The 14,518-nt window shown below is 44.3% G+C and overlaps 1 protein-coding gene across 2 annotated transcripts in view; it reads right to left on the bottom strand.

Annotated features, from left to right (window-relative positions):
* The window catches only part of RAB3GAP1 (RAB3 GTPase activating protein catalytic subunit 1), a 261,671-nt gene that overhangs the window by 223,645 nt on the left and 23,508 nt on the right, over positions 1–14,518 (bottom strand). For both annotated transcript variants that reach the window (XM_077447811.1, XM_077447812.1), the window contains exon 6: positions 3,253–3,369. In XM_077447811.1, coding sequence (XP_077303937.1) covers positions 3,253–3,369 — 117 coding nt within the window. The remainder of the gene's footprint in view (positions 1–3,252; positions 3,370–14,518) is intronic.

Below are 14,518 nucleotides of genomic sequence, written 5' to 3'. Positions count from 1 at the left end.
GAAAGATTTACTTACAGCTGAGCAAACATCTAAGGCTAGGTCCACACTGGAGCAATTTGATTTTGATCCGATTTTTAGTGCGTTTATGCAGTGCAACTTGTATGTATTTTGCATATTCTATGGAGCGGGAACTGCACCAAAGTAGTACAGGAACATCTGCCAAAAATAGCTCTGCACTGAGTTGCGATGATATCAACAAGCATCAGTGAAAATGATGTGTTTTCCATTGTCATGCGATTCCATACGACTCAAGTCGCATCTGAAAGGATGCTGTATTAGAGGAAAAAAAATTGAACTGAGGAGGGAACAAACGCAAAGTGCAGAAACCCATAGCAACCAATCTGACATAACCGCTTGCCGACCACTTTACGTAGGAGTACGGCGGCAAAGCGGCTCTCCTGCACTGGATCACGTACTAGATATGTGATCCAGCACTTCTGGGTAGGGGCTGCATCGGCTGTACTGTGATTAGTCACAGCACATGCCAATCAGCGGGAACCAGCCAAATGATCAACCACCAGCACCCGCTGATTGAACATGACAGGACAGAACTCTGCGAATGTAAACAATACACAGCTCTGTCCTGTCAGTGGGGATATGCTGGTTTTTGTTTCCACGCAAAGCAGGGAATAAAAACCAGCACATTTCTTAGCAAAAGCACCTCACAGTGAATGCAGAAAGCACTGTTAGGCACACATTTAACCCTTTGATTGCAGTAGAAGTTAGCCCCTTCCCAGCCAGCATCATTAATACAGTGACAGTGTATATTTTTAGCACCGATTACTGCATTAGGGTCATCGGTACGATTTCACATGCCATTTGGCTGCATTTGCGGCGCCGCGCCGATTTCAAAAAGTAGTTTCTGTACCACTTTTTGCAATTTCGGGCTGTGATTTACATTGGATCTGTGCAGAAACCTGCACAGATGTCTCTGAAATCGCGTCCGAAATCAGGACTGACATGCGGGAGTGAAATCCTGCGAGTTTCGAGTTCAGCTGAACTCGCACGGCTTCATTCCCACAGCTCAGCGTGAACCTTGGATAAGTGTCAGATTGTCAGACATATTATCATAGCCACGCTTATAAGCCGCTGTTCGGTGACATTACTAGTATATGAAAAGAAGGAAAAAAAAAAAAAAACACAACATTTTAGCATATATCCCATAGTTTGTAGACACTATAAAACATTCACACAAACAAAATCAATATATATACGTTTAATGAGATTTTTTTTTTTTTTTTTACCAAAACTATGTAGCAATCCCTTCCTTCCTATCTTTTCTTGAAACGGTTGCCCTCTCTCCTCACCACAAGGTCCCTTTCACACGATTTTACAGCCACAATTTCAGGGAATGTCTGTGTAAACTTGAGGTCTATGCACCTCAACTCGCATCAAAGTCGGACCAAAGTATGAATGGTTATCATTGGGAATCATGGGGTACGACTTGTAACGCAACTCCGATGTCCAAAGTCGCAGGAAACGTCGCACACGTGCGAAAGGGGCCCCGAGCTGAATTTTCCCTTTTCTTAAAATGTCGGTTTAAAGACAATTGCAATACTGCTTTCTGGTAACGCATGTTTTGTTGATATTATTTTGTCCTGATTAAGGTCATCTATACTTGTCTGAAGAGTATGTACCACTGCCATGTGTTTTTTCTTGAAAGTTGAACATATAAATATATAGCAGAATGCATATTGGGTCTAAATTTATAAAGAAATTTTATTTTTTATTTTTTTTTTTTTTATTAGATATGTTTTATAGCAGAAAGTAAAAAACTGACTTTTTTTTTCAAAATTTTAAGTCTTTTTTAGTTTATAGCACAAAAAATAAAAAAAACCCAGGAGGTGATCAAATACCACCAAAAGGAAAGCTCTATTTGTGTGAAAAAAAAAATATATAAAATTTTATTTGGGTACAGTGTCGTATAGCAAAAAATGGCCTGGTCATGGGGGGGTAAATCTTCCAGAGGTCAAGTAGTTAATAAAGACAGACCAAATCAAGATGGGTTTCTCTGGATACTGTAAGTCGGTCTTTGAGGGGTTTTATTGAATGAGCTTTCATGTTATCCTTAAAGAGGAGGTTCAAACCCAAAAATGGAACTTCCACTTTTCGGAATCCCCCCTTCCCCCCCAGTGTCACATTTGGCCCCTTTCAGGGGGGAGGGGGGAGCAGATTACCTGTATAATGCAGGTATTTGCTCCCACTTCCGGGCATAGATAGCCGCAGTATCCCCGGATATCCATGCTATATCCAGCGCCTCCTCCGTCCCTCCCGCTGTCTTCTGGGAGACACACAGATCCCAGAAGACAGCAGGGACCAGTGGAATTGCACATGTGCAGTAGGGAACCAGGCTGTGAAGCCACAAGGCTTTACTTCTTGAGTCCCTTACCAAAGATGGTGGTGCCTCCACAGAAGAGCCGAGGGACAGATTGGGTGAGGATATCGTGGGCACCGTGGACAGGTAAGTGTCCATATTTTAAAAAAGTCAGCAGCTGCAGTATTAGTAGCTGCTGACTTAAAAAAAATATATATATATATATTTGGCGGAACTCCACTTTAAAGTGACACTAGAGGTTTGTTATTTTAAAAAGAAAAAAACAAAAAAAACAACAAACGTATAATACTTACCTCCACTGTGCAGCTCGTTTTGCACAGAGTGGCCCCGAACCTGCTCTTCTGGGGTCCCTCGGTGGCTCTCTCGGCTCCTCTCCACATGAGATAATCCCCTAGGAGAAGAGCTCTTCCTGGGGCTCCCTTGCAGGCATGCTCCTGAGTCCAGCATTCAGCGTCCATAGAGGACGGATGCAGGACTCTGCCCCGCCCCCCCGGTGCCCGCGTCATTGGTTTTGATTGACAGCAGCAGGAGCTAATGGCTACGTTGCTATCATTCTATCCAATCAAGAGCAGAAAACCCCGGGCAGAGAGAAAGAGAGTCCCCGTGGGATAAGTTTGAGGGTTCAGGTAAGTAAAACGGGGGGGGGGGTTGGGTTCGGAGGGGCTGGTCACTGTAATGCATTAAGGTGAAAAAACACAAACCTTTACAACCCCTTTAAATTGCATCAAGCCCAAAATACAACAGAAGGCTGCTTGTGCAGACTCATGAATCCAAACTTAAATACTTTAAAAGGGTTGGAGGCTTTAAAACGCCAGAAAGGTATTTTCTTCTTGTAAAACAGGTCGTAGTTTTTTTTTTTTACAAATACAGCTTAGTGGAGTTCTTGTACAGTGTTTACATTGTATTGTGTAACTCACCATCCTGTGTTCCCCAGAGCTATAGACATGGAGCTCAGAAGGAGATTGCACTTGGATTCGCTGATGATGGAGTCGTTACCCGATGGAGACATGACTACAAATTCACGCAGCCCATACCTGGAAAAGATGCATAATCCTAATTAACGAGAAGGCTCGGCATCATTCCTACTCTACAGAGGCAACTCTGCGGCCAGGAGCTTCATTAATCATCCTGGCCCAGATTTCACAAGAACACGTGAGCTGCGATGCGACACCTTTGTACTCCGCTTGTTTGTGTCATTACAGCAATATACAGTATATTTCATGAATAGCAATAGACAACACTTCTCTGTCAGAGCTAGGACAACATGCGCCTGGCCTATATTGCAAGGCACACATGTAGGTTACACAGACCATACCCCTGGAACCGGGATAATGGCAGAAATGTCATTTATTTAAAACTGGACTCCAGGGAGATATAAAGTACATAAGTTAAAAGGGGTTCACAAAATGTAAAGCTGCTTTCAACGCTGCTCCGTCGTAAAAAGGCAGCAAAAGCGTACATGTGTTTCTGTCACGTTTCCAATGCATTTTGCACCTGTGAAGAAAGGACATGCGATTCAAGAAACCTAAATGCAAGCATTCCATTCATTTCAATGGGGAGGTGCATTTTTTCTTACCATGGCAAACATGCACCAAAAATGCTGCATTCAAGACGTTTATAAGGCCGGGTTCACACCGCTGCGATGCGGGAACGCCGCAAATCTGCGGCGTTTTCCCGCATCGCATTACTCCCGCCGGCAGTTCACACTGCCCTATGCGGACGGCTGGGAGTGTCAATGATATGTTAATGACACCCCCAGATCCGTCCGCATATCGCAGTGCGATCTGCCGACTCGCACAGGAATCGGATCGCATGGTGTGAACCCCCATGCGATCCGATTCTGTTGCGGACCAAAAAAAGGGTCCTGTGCGAGTTTGCTGCGGGACCGATGCGAATTCAGCCATACTATCTGTATGGCTGAACTCGCATCGCTACGGAGATCGGATGTGATTTGCGGTGCGAATCACATCCAGATCTCCCCCCCCCCCCCGCAGCAGTGTGAACCCAGCCTAAAAACAACTACTAAAATAGAAAAAACTGCGCTAAACCCAAAGAAGTATATCAGTAAAAAGCAACACACACTCAAACAAAACAAAAATTCAAGAGCAAAAAGAAAGTGTAACGCTAATTACTGCAAACAATATATCAAAGTACACAAACAGTGATAATATGATGAAATGGCGAATACTGCAAAGAAAATAATAATGGAGTGTCAATGTGCTCAGACAGTGACAATGTGTAAATAACAGCAGTATATGCAATGCTTATCCCTGATCAGAAATCAGTGCATATAAACAAATATACATACAGTCCAATCAACTGATCTGTGATTCAATTGCCCAAAGTTGTGGTGATATAACAGAAAATCCCACACAATGAATAGTCCAATCAAGTGATCAGTAACTCAATCGTCCAAAATTGTAGTCAGAGCGAGTCTTGAATCAATCTCGGTAGCTTCACAGGTGGAAACCATTTTTACACCATGGGATTGTTCTGAGCCATTCTTGAACCTTTACGGAGACATTTTCATCACAAGACGTTTGGTGTGGATAGGCGTTGCTCTCCATGATGGCCGCCTTGTAGCCTGGATCGTCTGGCGCCGTCCTCCCTGTGTGTTAGTGATTCTAGCACTTCAAGCCTGTATGATACATTGCCGTATGGTACTTGTATCCAACTTATCTGGCAAGAGTGTTTTATCTCTCTATCTGATTTCCACCTGTGAAGAACGGAGCCAGACGATTGTGTGACTAACGTTTAAAATAAAACAGAATTACGCTATGTGCAATTCTTCTTTGTATTCTATGACGTGTATGGAGCACTTTTGACTGCTGGACCCTAGTGGATGGTAATGGAAATGTGTTGACCTAGAGAGGGAATACCTCCTTAAAGGCGCTTTTTTCGGCTTTCTCTGGTGAGTTTAACCCCCTAAGGGGATGTGTTACACATGGTAAAATCCAATGAAAATCTGGTGGATGGCATATTAACGGCACTTGGAATAAACATCATTATCACCCTGCAACGCTGATTAACCACTTGCTTACTGGGCACTTAAACCCCCCTCCTGCCCAGACCAATTTTCAGCTTTCAGCGCTGATGCACTTTGAATGACAATTGCGCGGCCATACAACACTGTACCCAAATGAAATTTTTTATCATTTTTTTCCCACAAATAGAGCTTTCTTTTGGTGGTATTTAATTACAGCTCGGAGTTTTATTTTTTGCTAAACAAAAAATGCAAAAAAAAAAAAAAAAAAAAAAATCATGTTTAATAGTTTGTTATAAAAGTTTGCAAACAGGTAATTTTTCTCCTTCATTGAAGTGCGCTGATGAGGCGGCACTGATAGGCTGCATTGGTGGGCACTGATAGGCATAGTTAAGGCGGCACCGATGGGCACTGATAAGGCGGCACTGACGGGCAAAGATGGGCACAGATAAGATGGCACGGATGGGTGGCACTAAGGGGCACTGATAGGTACCACTGATAGATGGGACTGATGGGCACTGATAGGTGGCACTGATGGGCACGGATATGTGGCACTGGGGTGCAGCACCTTTGTTGAGGCAGATTGTGGGCACTGCTAGGTGGCACTGTGGGCACTGCTGGGTGGCACTGATGGGGGCACTTATTTTTTTAATTAGGTGGCACTGGCAGGGGGCAGGTGGGCACTGGCAGGGCTGGCCGTGATCGGGACTGATGTCCCGATCACGGCCACCAGTGATCGGCTTTTTTTTTATAATAAATATAGCCGAATAATAGCCGATTACCGGCTCCGTTGTATCACATGATCAGCTGATCACGTGATAAGGGGTCGGGATCGACTCCTTGCTCGGATTAGTGATCAGGTGAGTCTCATAGACTCGCCGATCACAGGGCAGGCCGCTCGTGCACGGGACTACATCAATAGACGTAGTCCCAGCAAAGGAGGTCTGCGCTGTAGTCGTCATTCGGCTATAGCGCGGGTCTCAAGTGGTTAAACCATCATCACCTTTACTGCACATTAAGGACTTTTATCACTGTTATATGGTTCTATTTTGGACTATGTGTTGGTTATTTACAGCGCTGTTTTAGTACTGAATTTTACAGTAATTAGACTGATTGATTCTTATACTACTTGTTACATAATTTTTTATTATTTTTAAAAGGCTGCTCTCCTGTCGCCCTCTTGGTACTTTTTAGTAACTGGATGGGACACGTGTATATGATACATATTTTGGATTTTTGGTTTGCTGAATCTGGTGCTGAGTGGTGCATTATAGGCCTTTTAAAATACACCCCCTTTTTTTAGTATATGTACAGGAGCCGGTAGGTAAGTGGTTAAAGTGTCAGTGGCCACACTGCTATCATTCTATTCCACTGATGGCGAACCTTGGCACCCTAGATGTTTTGGAACTACATTTCCCATGATGCTCATGCACTCTGCAGTGTAGCTGAGCATCATGGGAAATGTAGCTCCAAAACATCTGGGGTTCCAAGGTTCACCATCACTGTTCTATCCCATCAGGACCAGAGACACCGGCTGGAGCTGGGTGTTCGACCCCATTGCTGGAAAGACCGGGGCTCAGGTAAGTAAAAGGAGGGCTCTGGGGGGTTGCTGCAAAACAGGAGGGTTTTTCACCTTAATGCATAGAATGTATTAAGGTGAATAATCTTGAGGGTTTACAACCCCTTTTAATGTTCATGCGTTTTTCTTCCACTTTTGGTAAGGCAAAAACTGAAGAAAAACTGATCAATGTGAAATAAAAAACAAACAAAAAATTCTCCTTTCAAACTTTTTTCCCCATCGTCATTATGGGGTACTGGTTGTAGAATTTTGAGGAACAGAATGAATTTAGTCCATTTTGGAATAAGGCTGTAACATAACAAAATGTGGAAAAAATGAAGTGCTGTGAATACTTTTTGGATGCACTGTATCTTTTCGTGTCCGTTTCCTACTGCAGTAATTATTAATTGAGAACCGCTGATCAGTATTAGGATAAGAGTAGCCCATCAATACAATTTCCAAGACCATGTGAAGCTGAAAAATGGATGAAAAAACAATACAATACAAATTGTTTTTTTCAGGTAAAACAGCTCCCATATGCATATATCATACATAAGAACAAAAAGAGGGACAGAGGGAATTGGTGCCTAAGAGAGGGACAGAGGGAATTGGTGCCTAAGAGAGGGACAGAGGGAATTGGTGCCTAAGAGAGGGACAGAGGGAATTGGTGCCTAAAAGAGGGACAGAGGGAATTGGTGCCTAAAAGAGGGACAGAGGGAATTGGTGCCTAAAAGAGGGACAGAGGGAATTGGTGCCTAAAAGAGGGACAGAGGGAATTGGTGCCTAAAAGAGGGACAGAGGGAATTGGTGCCTAAAAGAGGGACAGAGGGAATTGGTGCCTAAAAGAGGGACAGAGGGAATTGGTGCCTAAAAGAGGGACAGAGGGAATTGGTGCCTAAAAGAGGGACAGAGGGAATTGGTGCCTAAAAGAGGGACAGAGGGAATTGGTGCCTAAAAGAGGGACAGAGGGAATTGGTGCCTAGAAGCGGGACAGAGGGAATTGGTGCCTAGAAGCGGGACAGAGGGAATTGGTGCCTAGAAGCGGGACAGAGGGAATTGGTGCCTAGAAGCGGGACAGAGGGAATTGGTGCCTAGAAGCGGGACAGAGGGAATTGGTGCCTAGAAGCGGGACAGAGGGAATTGGTGCCTAGAAGCGGGACAGAGGGAATTGGTGCCTAGAAGCGGGACAGAGGGAATTGGTGCCTAGAAGCGGGACAGAGGGAATTGGTGCCTAGAAGCGGGACAGAGGGAATTGGTGCCTAGAAGCGGGACAGAGGGAATTGGTGCCTAGAAGCGGGACAGAGGGAATTGGTGCCTAGAAGCGGGACAGAGGGAATTGGTGCCTAGAAGCGGGACAGAGGGAATTGGTGCCTAGAAGCGGGACAGAGGGAATTGGTGCCTAGAAGCGGGACAGAGGGAATTGGTGCCTAGAAGCGGGACAGAGGGAATTGGTGCCTAGAAGCGGGACAGAGGGAATTGGTGCCTAGAAGCGGGACAGAGGGAATTGGTGCCTAGAAGCGGGACAGAGGAAATTGGTGCCTAGAAGCGGGACAGAGGGAATTGGTGCCTAGAAGCGGGACAGAGGGAATTGGTGCCTAGAAGCGGGACAGAGGGAATTGGTGCCTAGAAGCGGGACAGAGGGAATTGGTGCCTAGAAGCGGGACAGAGGGAATTGGTGCCTAGAAGCGGGACAGAGGGAATTGGTGCCTAGAAGCGGGACAGAGGGAATTGGTGCCTAGAAGCGGGACAGAGGGAATTGGTGCCAGAAGCGGGACAGAGGGAATTGGTGCCAGAAGCGGGACAGAGGGAATTGGTGCCAGAAGCGGAACAGAGGGAATTGGTGCCAGAAGCGGGACAGAGGGAATTGGTGCCAGAAGGGGGACAGAGGGAATTGCTTTAAAAAGAGAGACAGCGGGTGTTTGGTTCTAAAGGTGGGGCAGAGGGATTTGTTTTAAACAGTGGGAAGGAGGAACTTGTTTCAAAAAGAGGGACAGCAGGATTTGGTTCTAGAAGAGGGACAAAGATTAGTTTCAAAACGAAGGATGGCGATATTTAGTTCTAAAAGCGAGACAGAGGTATTTGGTTCTAAAAGAAGAACAGAGGGATTTCGTTTTAAAAGAGGACTTGGTTCTAAAAGAGGGACACTCCCTGTAAACAAGGGAAGTTAGGAAGAAGAGGGGCAAAGGGATTTGTTTCAAAAAGAGGGACAATGGGATTTGGCTCTATAAGAGGGACAGATGAAATTGGTTCTAGACGCGGGACAGAGGTATTCGTTTCAAAAAGTATGGAAGAGGGATTTGTTTAAAAAAATAAAATAAAAAAAAGGGACAGAGAAACAAAAGAGATTTGTTTCCAAAAGTACGGAAGTATTTAGTCCTAAAAGCGAGACAGGGGGATTTGGTTATAAAAGAAAAACAGAGGGATTTGGTTTTAGAAGAACGACTTGATTCTAAAAGAGGGATAGTCCCTCTAAACAAAGGAAGTTGGGGAAAAAGAGGGACTTGGTTCTTTCTACAAGAGGGACAGTAACTCTAAATGAGGGGCGCTGGGAGCCAGGATTTTGAATAATGTGAAAATGAGCCAACAAAATTCTGAGGATGACAGTTTTTATTTGGCAAAAATATAGACATGTGTGCCAACCAAGACCCAGCAGATTGATGATTTGCAAAAGGAATCAAACTGCAGACCATTTTCCCAAATTGCCGTCATCATCCTGACTTTTGCTGCTTGACTGATACTATTTTGCAGTTTCTTCCACTCAATCTATAGTTGATAATGCAAAATATGTAAATTTCTGTGTCAGAAAATCCCTCTAAAATCAGGTTAAAAACTGTGTAACCCACTTAAAAATATATATGAATCAATATTTTATTATCAGTAAGATCTGAGAACACAATTGGGCCGATTTACTAAAACAGGAGAGTGCAAAATCTGGTGCAGCTCTGCACAGAAATCGATAACCGTATTTAATCGGCGTATAACACGCACTTTTTTTCCCCTTAAAATCAGGAGAAAAATCAAGGGTGCGTGTTATACGCCCATCCCCCACCGTTGTGGGCCTCTGGGCGGCTTTCAGCCGCCTTCAGCCGTTCTCGGCAGCACTCGATAGTTCTCGGCAGCTTTCAGTGTCCTATCATATAGAGTCCCCCACCGGATAGTGTGCGCTGTGTACTGCGCACGCGCAGTACACAGCACACACAGATTCCGAAAATAGCCAAAGATGAACGGCGCCTGCACCGTGAATCCAGGTTCAAGCCCCACCATCCAAGTGGACATAGAGTTTGAATAAAAAGAGCCGAGCGTAGCGAGGCCGAGCCCGAAGCGTGGCGAACGAAGCGAGCCCGCAAGGGGCCCTCTAATATCGCCAGCCCTATGTGCGCTTAGATGGTGGGGATACCACCTCGACTCACGGCACAGGCGCCGTTCATCTTCAGAGATTTTCCGAAGCTTCTTCGGCTCCGTACTGCGCAAGCGCTGCACCTGCGCAGTACGGAGCGGACAGTATCCGATGGCAGGACACTATATGCCAGAACACCGCTGTCCTTGGCAGCTTCCGGCCGAAAGCTGCCAAGAACTACCGAGCGCCGAGATACACAGGACATCTGGCTCTGTATCTCGGTGGTGACATTTTTAAAAGGAGAAGCTGCAAAAAGGCTGCAAATGATAGACAAGGCTGCAAATGACACTGACAAGGCTGCAGATGGACACTGATAAGGCTGCATTGATGGGCATTTAAATGTAAGTTTTTTTTCCTTAATCTACCCTCCTAAAAGTTTTTTTCCTTAAAATTCCCTCCTAAACTTGGGGTGTGTTTTACACGCCGATAAATACAGTAGCTTTCAGCTTTTTTTTTTTTTTTTTTTTTTTTTTTTTTGTCAAAGCTTAACTGAACAAGCTGAAGTTAGAAGCAGATTGGCTGCCATTGCACAGCTGAACCGGATTTTGCACTCTCCCGTTTTAGTAAATCAACCCCTGCAAATATAAAAAAAATAAATAAATAATAATTTAAAAAAAAAAATCACTTTTATTAAGCCTACTCAAACTTTCAATAGATATTACAAAAAAACATACCCTGGGGAACCAGCAGACACATTTAAAAAGTAATAAAAGTCACAAATAAAGTACATATTAATTTTTGAAATCCCCTGCTCATAATGCCATGTCTCCATATAGTGACATTCATGCAGGGACATGTCATTAGAATAGCGCTTGGCGATTAGAAAAATGTATATTTACTTTATTTGTGACTTTATTACTGCCAAATGTTTCTGCTGGGGCCCCAGGGTATGTTTTTACACAATTTTGCTATTTATTGAAATTTTAAGTACGCTTATTACAATTTCACAGTGTTCCTAAATATTACTCTCTATAATATTCGATCTATAGTTCAGATTGTTCTTCTTCAATGTTGCAATCTTCTATTATTAACTTTTGTAAAAAAATAAATAAAAAAAATAAAAAAAGGAGGAAAATTGGGAAGAGGTTCAGCAAAAAATAAAAAGTTATTTTGCAGATCGTTATACACGGTCCCCATAGAAAAATCTTTATTTTTTTTTTGGAAGGAGAAATGCACTACAACACTGCCATCTGCAGACAAACAAAAGAAAGTACAACCTTACCAATATATATGTCATTTGGTTTCTGTATTTGGACAGCAACAGCAAATCTGAAGAGCACTACAAGGAGAACTCCGGACCATTCACATCAATTCTTGACCCACATATACCTGACCCTGGATATATTATATTAAAATGATCATATTCCCAGGGCAGTCATACAGTTTGAACACATACATTATATTGTGTCTACTATTCCATGGGCAGACTTTATCAACCCTCTATACCAGTAGTTCTCAACTCCTGTCCTCAGGACCCACTAACAGGCCAGATTTTAAGCATTACCTTGGGGAAACGCAGACTAGAATACTGCAATGACTGAGCAGTAATGGATATCACCTGTGATGTATCTTGAAAACCTGGCCTGTTACTGAGGACAGGAGTTGAGACCCACTGCTCTATACAGTTATGTCACTATTACTTTTTATTGAAGAAGTGATGATTTACATTGCTACTAAAAAGGCACAAGGTTTTTACCTAAAAGTGATTGTAAAGTCAAATTTTTTCCTATAAAAATAACACGTTATACTTACTTCTTCTGTGAAATGGTTTTGCAAAGAGCAGCCCCGATCCTCCTCTTCTTGTGTCCCTCTTCGGTGCTCTTGGCCCCTCCTTCCTGTTGAGTGCCCCCACAGCAAGCAGATTGGTATGGGGGCACCCAAGCTGAGTCACAGCTCCCTGTGACCAGACAGAGCCACGACCTAGCCCTGCCCCACTCTCCCCTGATTGGCTAGCTGACTTTGGCAGCAGCTGTTGTGTCTCAGCCAGCCAATCAAGAGAGAGAATCTCGAACAACTGAGACACACGTGGACATCGCAGGACAAAGAGGGACCTCAGGTAAGTATTGGGGGGGTGGGGGCTGCTGCATACAGAAGACTTTTTATTTTAATGCATGGAATGCATTAAGATAGACAAACCTTTTGACTTTATTATTTATTTTATTTCAGTTATTTATATAGCGCCATCAATTTACACAGCGCTTTACATATACATTGTACATTCACATCAGTCCCTACCCTCAAGGAGCTTACAATCTAAGGTCCCTAACACACATTCATACATACTAGGGACAATTTAGACTTTACAACTCCTTTAACCACTTGCTTACTGGGCACTTAAACCCTCCTCCTGCCCAGACCAATTCTCAGCTTTCAGCGCTGATGCACTTTGAATGACAATTGCGCGGTCATACAACACAGTACCCAAATACAATTTTTAGAATTTTTTTCCCACAAATGGAGCTCTCTTTTGGTGGTATTTAAATTACAGCTGGGAGTTTTATTTTTTGCTAAACAAATAATGCAAAAAAAAAAAAAATCATGTTTAATAGTTTGTTATAAAATTTTGCAAACAGGTCATTATTCTCCTTCATTGAAATGCGCTGATGAGGCGGCACTGGTGGGCACCGATAGGCTGCACTGGTGGGCACTGATAGGCACAGATAAGGCGGCACTGATGGGCAAAGATGGGCACAGATAAGATGGCATGGATGGGTGGCACGGGTGGGCACTGATGTGTACCACTGATAGATGGGATTGATGGGCACTGGTAGGTGGCTCTGATAGGTGGCACTGCTTGGCACTGGTAGATGACACTGATGGGCATGGATATGTGGTACTGAGGTGCAGCACTGTTGTTGAGGCAGATTGTGGGCACTGATAGGTGGCACTGTGGGCACTGATGGGTGGCACTATTGGCACTGATGGGTGGCACTTTTGCCTTTCCTTAGGTGGCACTGGCAGGGGGCAGGTGGGCATTGATGAGCTGGCGCTAGCTCGCCGTGATCGGGACTGAAGTCCCTCTTACGGCCGCCGGTGAGGAAAAATAGCCGATTACCGGCTCTGTTGTCATCACATGATCAGCTGTCATTGGCTGACAGCTGATCATGTGGTAAGGGGTCGGGATCGACCCCTTACTCCGATCTGTGATCAGGCAAGTCTCATAGACTCGCTGATCACAGAGCGTGCCCCTCAGGGGGCGCGCAGGCCGCTTGTGCATGGGACGACGTCAATAGACGTAGTCCCAGCAAAGCAGGTCTGAGCTGTAGCCGTCATTCGGCTATAGTGCGGATCTCTAGCGGTTAATGCCATTTATGCATCAAGGTAAAAAACAAAACAAAAAAAAAACCTTCTGCACGCAGCTTCCTCCCCCAGCCCTCCTAAATATGTACCTTATCCTGATCTTGATCCAGCAAGGTGCATAAGAGCATCATCCCTCTTGGCTTGCTTGCAATCTCATTGGACAGGCTCCTGCTGCTGTCAATCACAGCCAGTGAGGAGGGTAGAGCCGTGCTATGCTCTGTGTGTCAAAGGATACACAGGGCTTGCTCAGAAGCAAGTCTGAACGAGTATTCTTATAGCAAGCTGCTTGCTATAGGCGCACTCTGCAGAAGGGAGGGCCCAGGAGCACCTGCAGGGGACCCTAGAGAGGAGGATCCAGGTTGCTCTGTGCAAAGCCACTGCACAGGGCAAGTAAGTTTTTTCAAATTGCCTTTAGAATCGCTTAACTTTTTGGACAGACTCAGACATCTGGGATCTGTCATTGCCAACTTGTTCTTTAAAGGTAGCTGCTTGGATTAAGCCTTGCTGGTTCCTCTGTTGTACATAGGAATCTCAGATAATTAACATTAATATTAGTCAATGTCCTGGAGGTAAAAGCAGAGGCATAACAGACTTTGTACGTGAACACCAGAGAGTTTAAAAATCTGTGTTTTCCCATTTCAATAAGCTATTACCGTGATGATTGTTGCGCACCATTTCTCAGAGGTGCTCATTCTGGGTCTGACTCATCAAGTAACGAAGAAAGGATGAGGGGCTTATTTACGCCAACATGTTATAACAACGTGCATTTTACCACATCGTGCAGTAACACACAACGTGCATTACAATGCTAACGATTTTGAAAGGTTGCCCAACGCACATACGCTACAGCACAATGCAATGAACGACAACGTATGGTACAGCAATGTAGTGCGTTGCATAAATTTTCGCCACATTAGGGTGCTCTGGCAGTCAGTCAATTCATTC

Source organism: Lithobates pipiens, unplaced genomic scaffold (assembly GCF_037356315.1).
Source record: "Lithobates pipiens isolate NorthernLeopardFrog02 unplaced genomic scaffold, aLitPip1_a1.2 Scaffold_22, whole genome shotgun sequence".
Lineage (NCBI taxonomy): Eukaryota > Metazoa > Chordata > Amphibia > Anura > Ranidae > Lithobates > Lithobates pipiens.
Note: the sequence above shows the minus strand (reverse complement) of the source record. Positions and strands in the feature narration are given on the sequence as shown.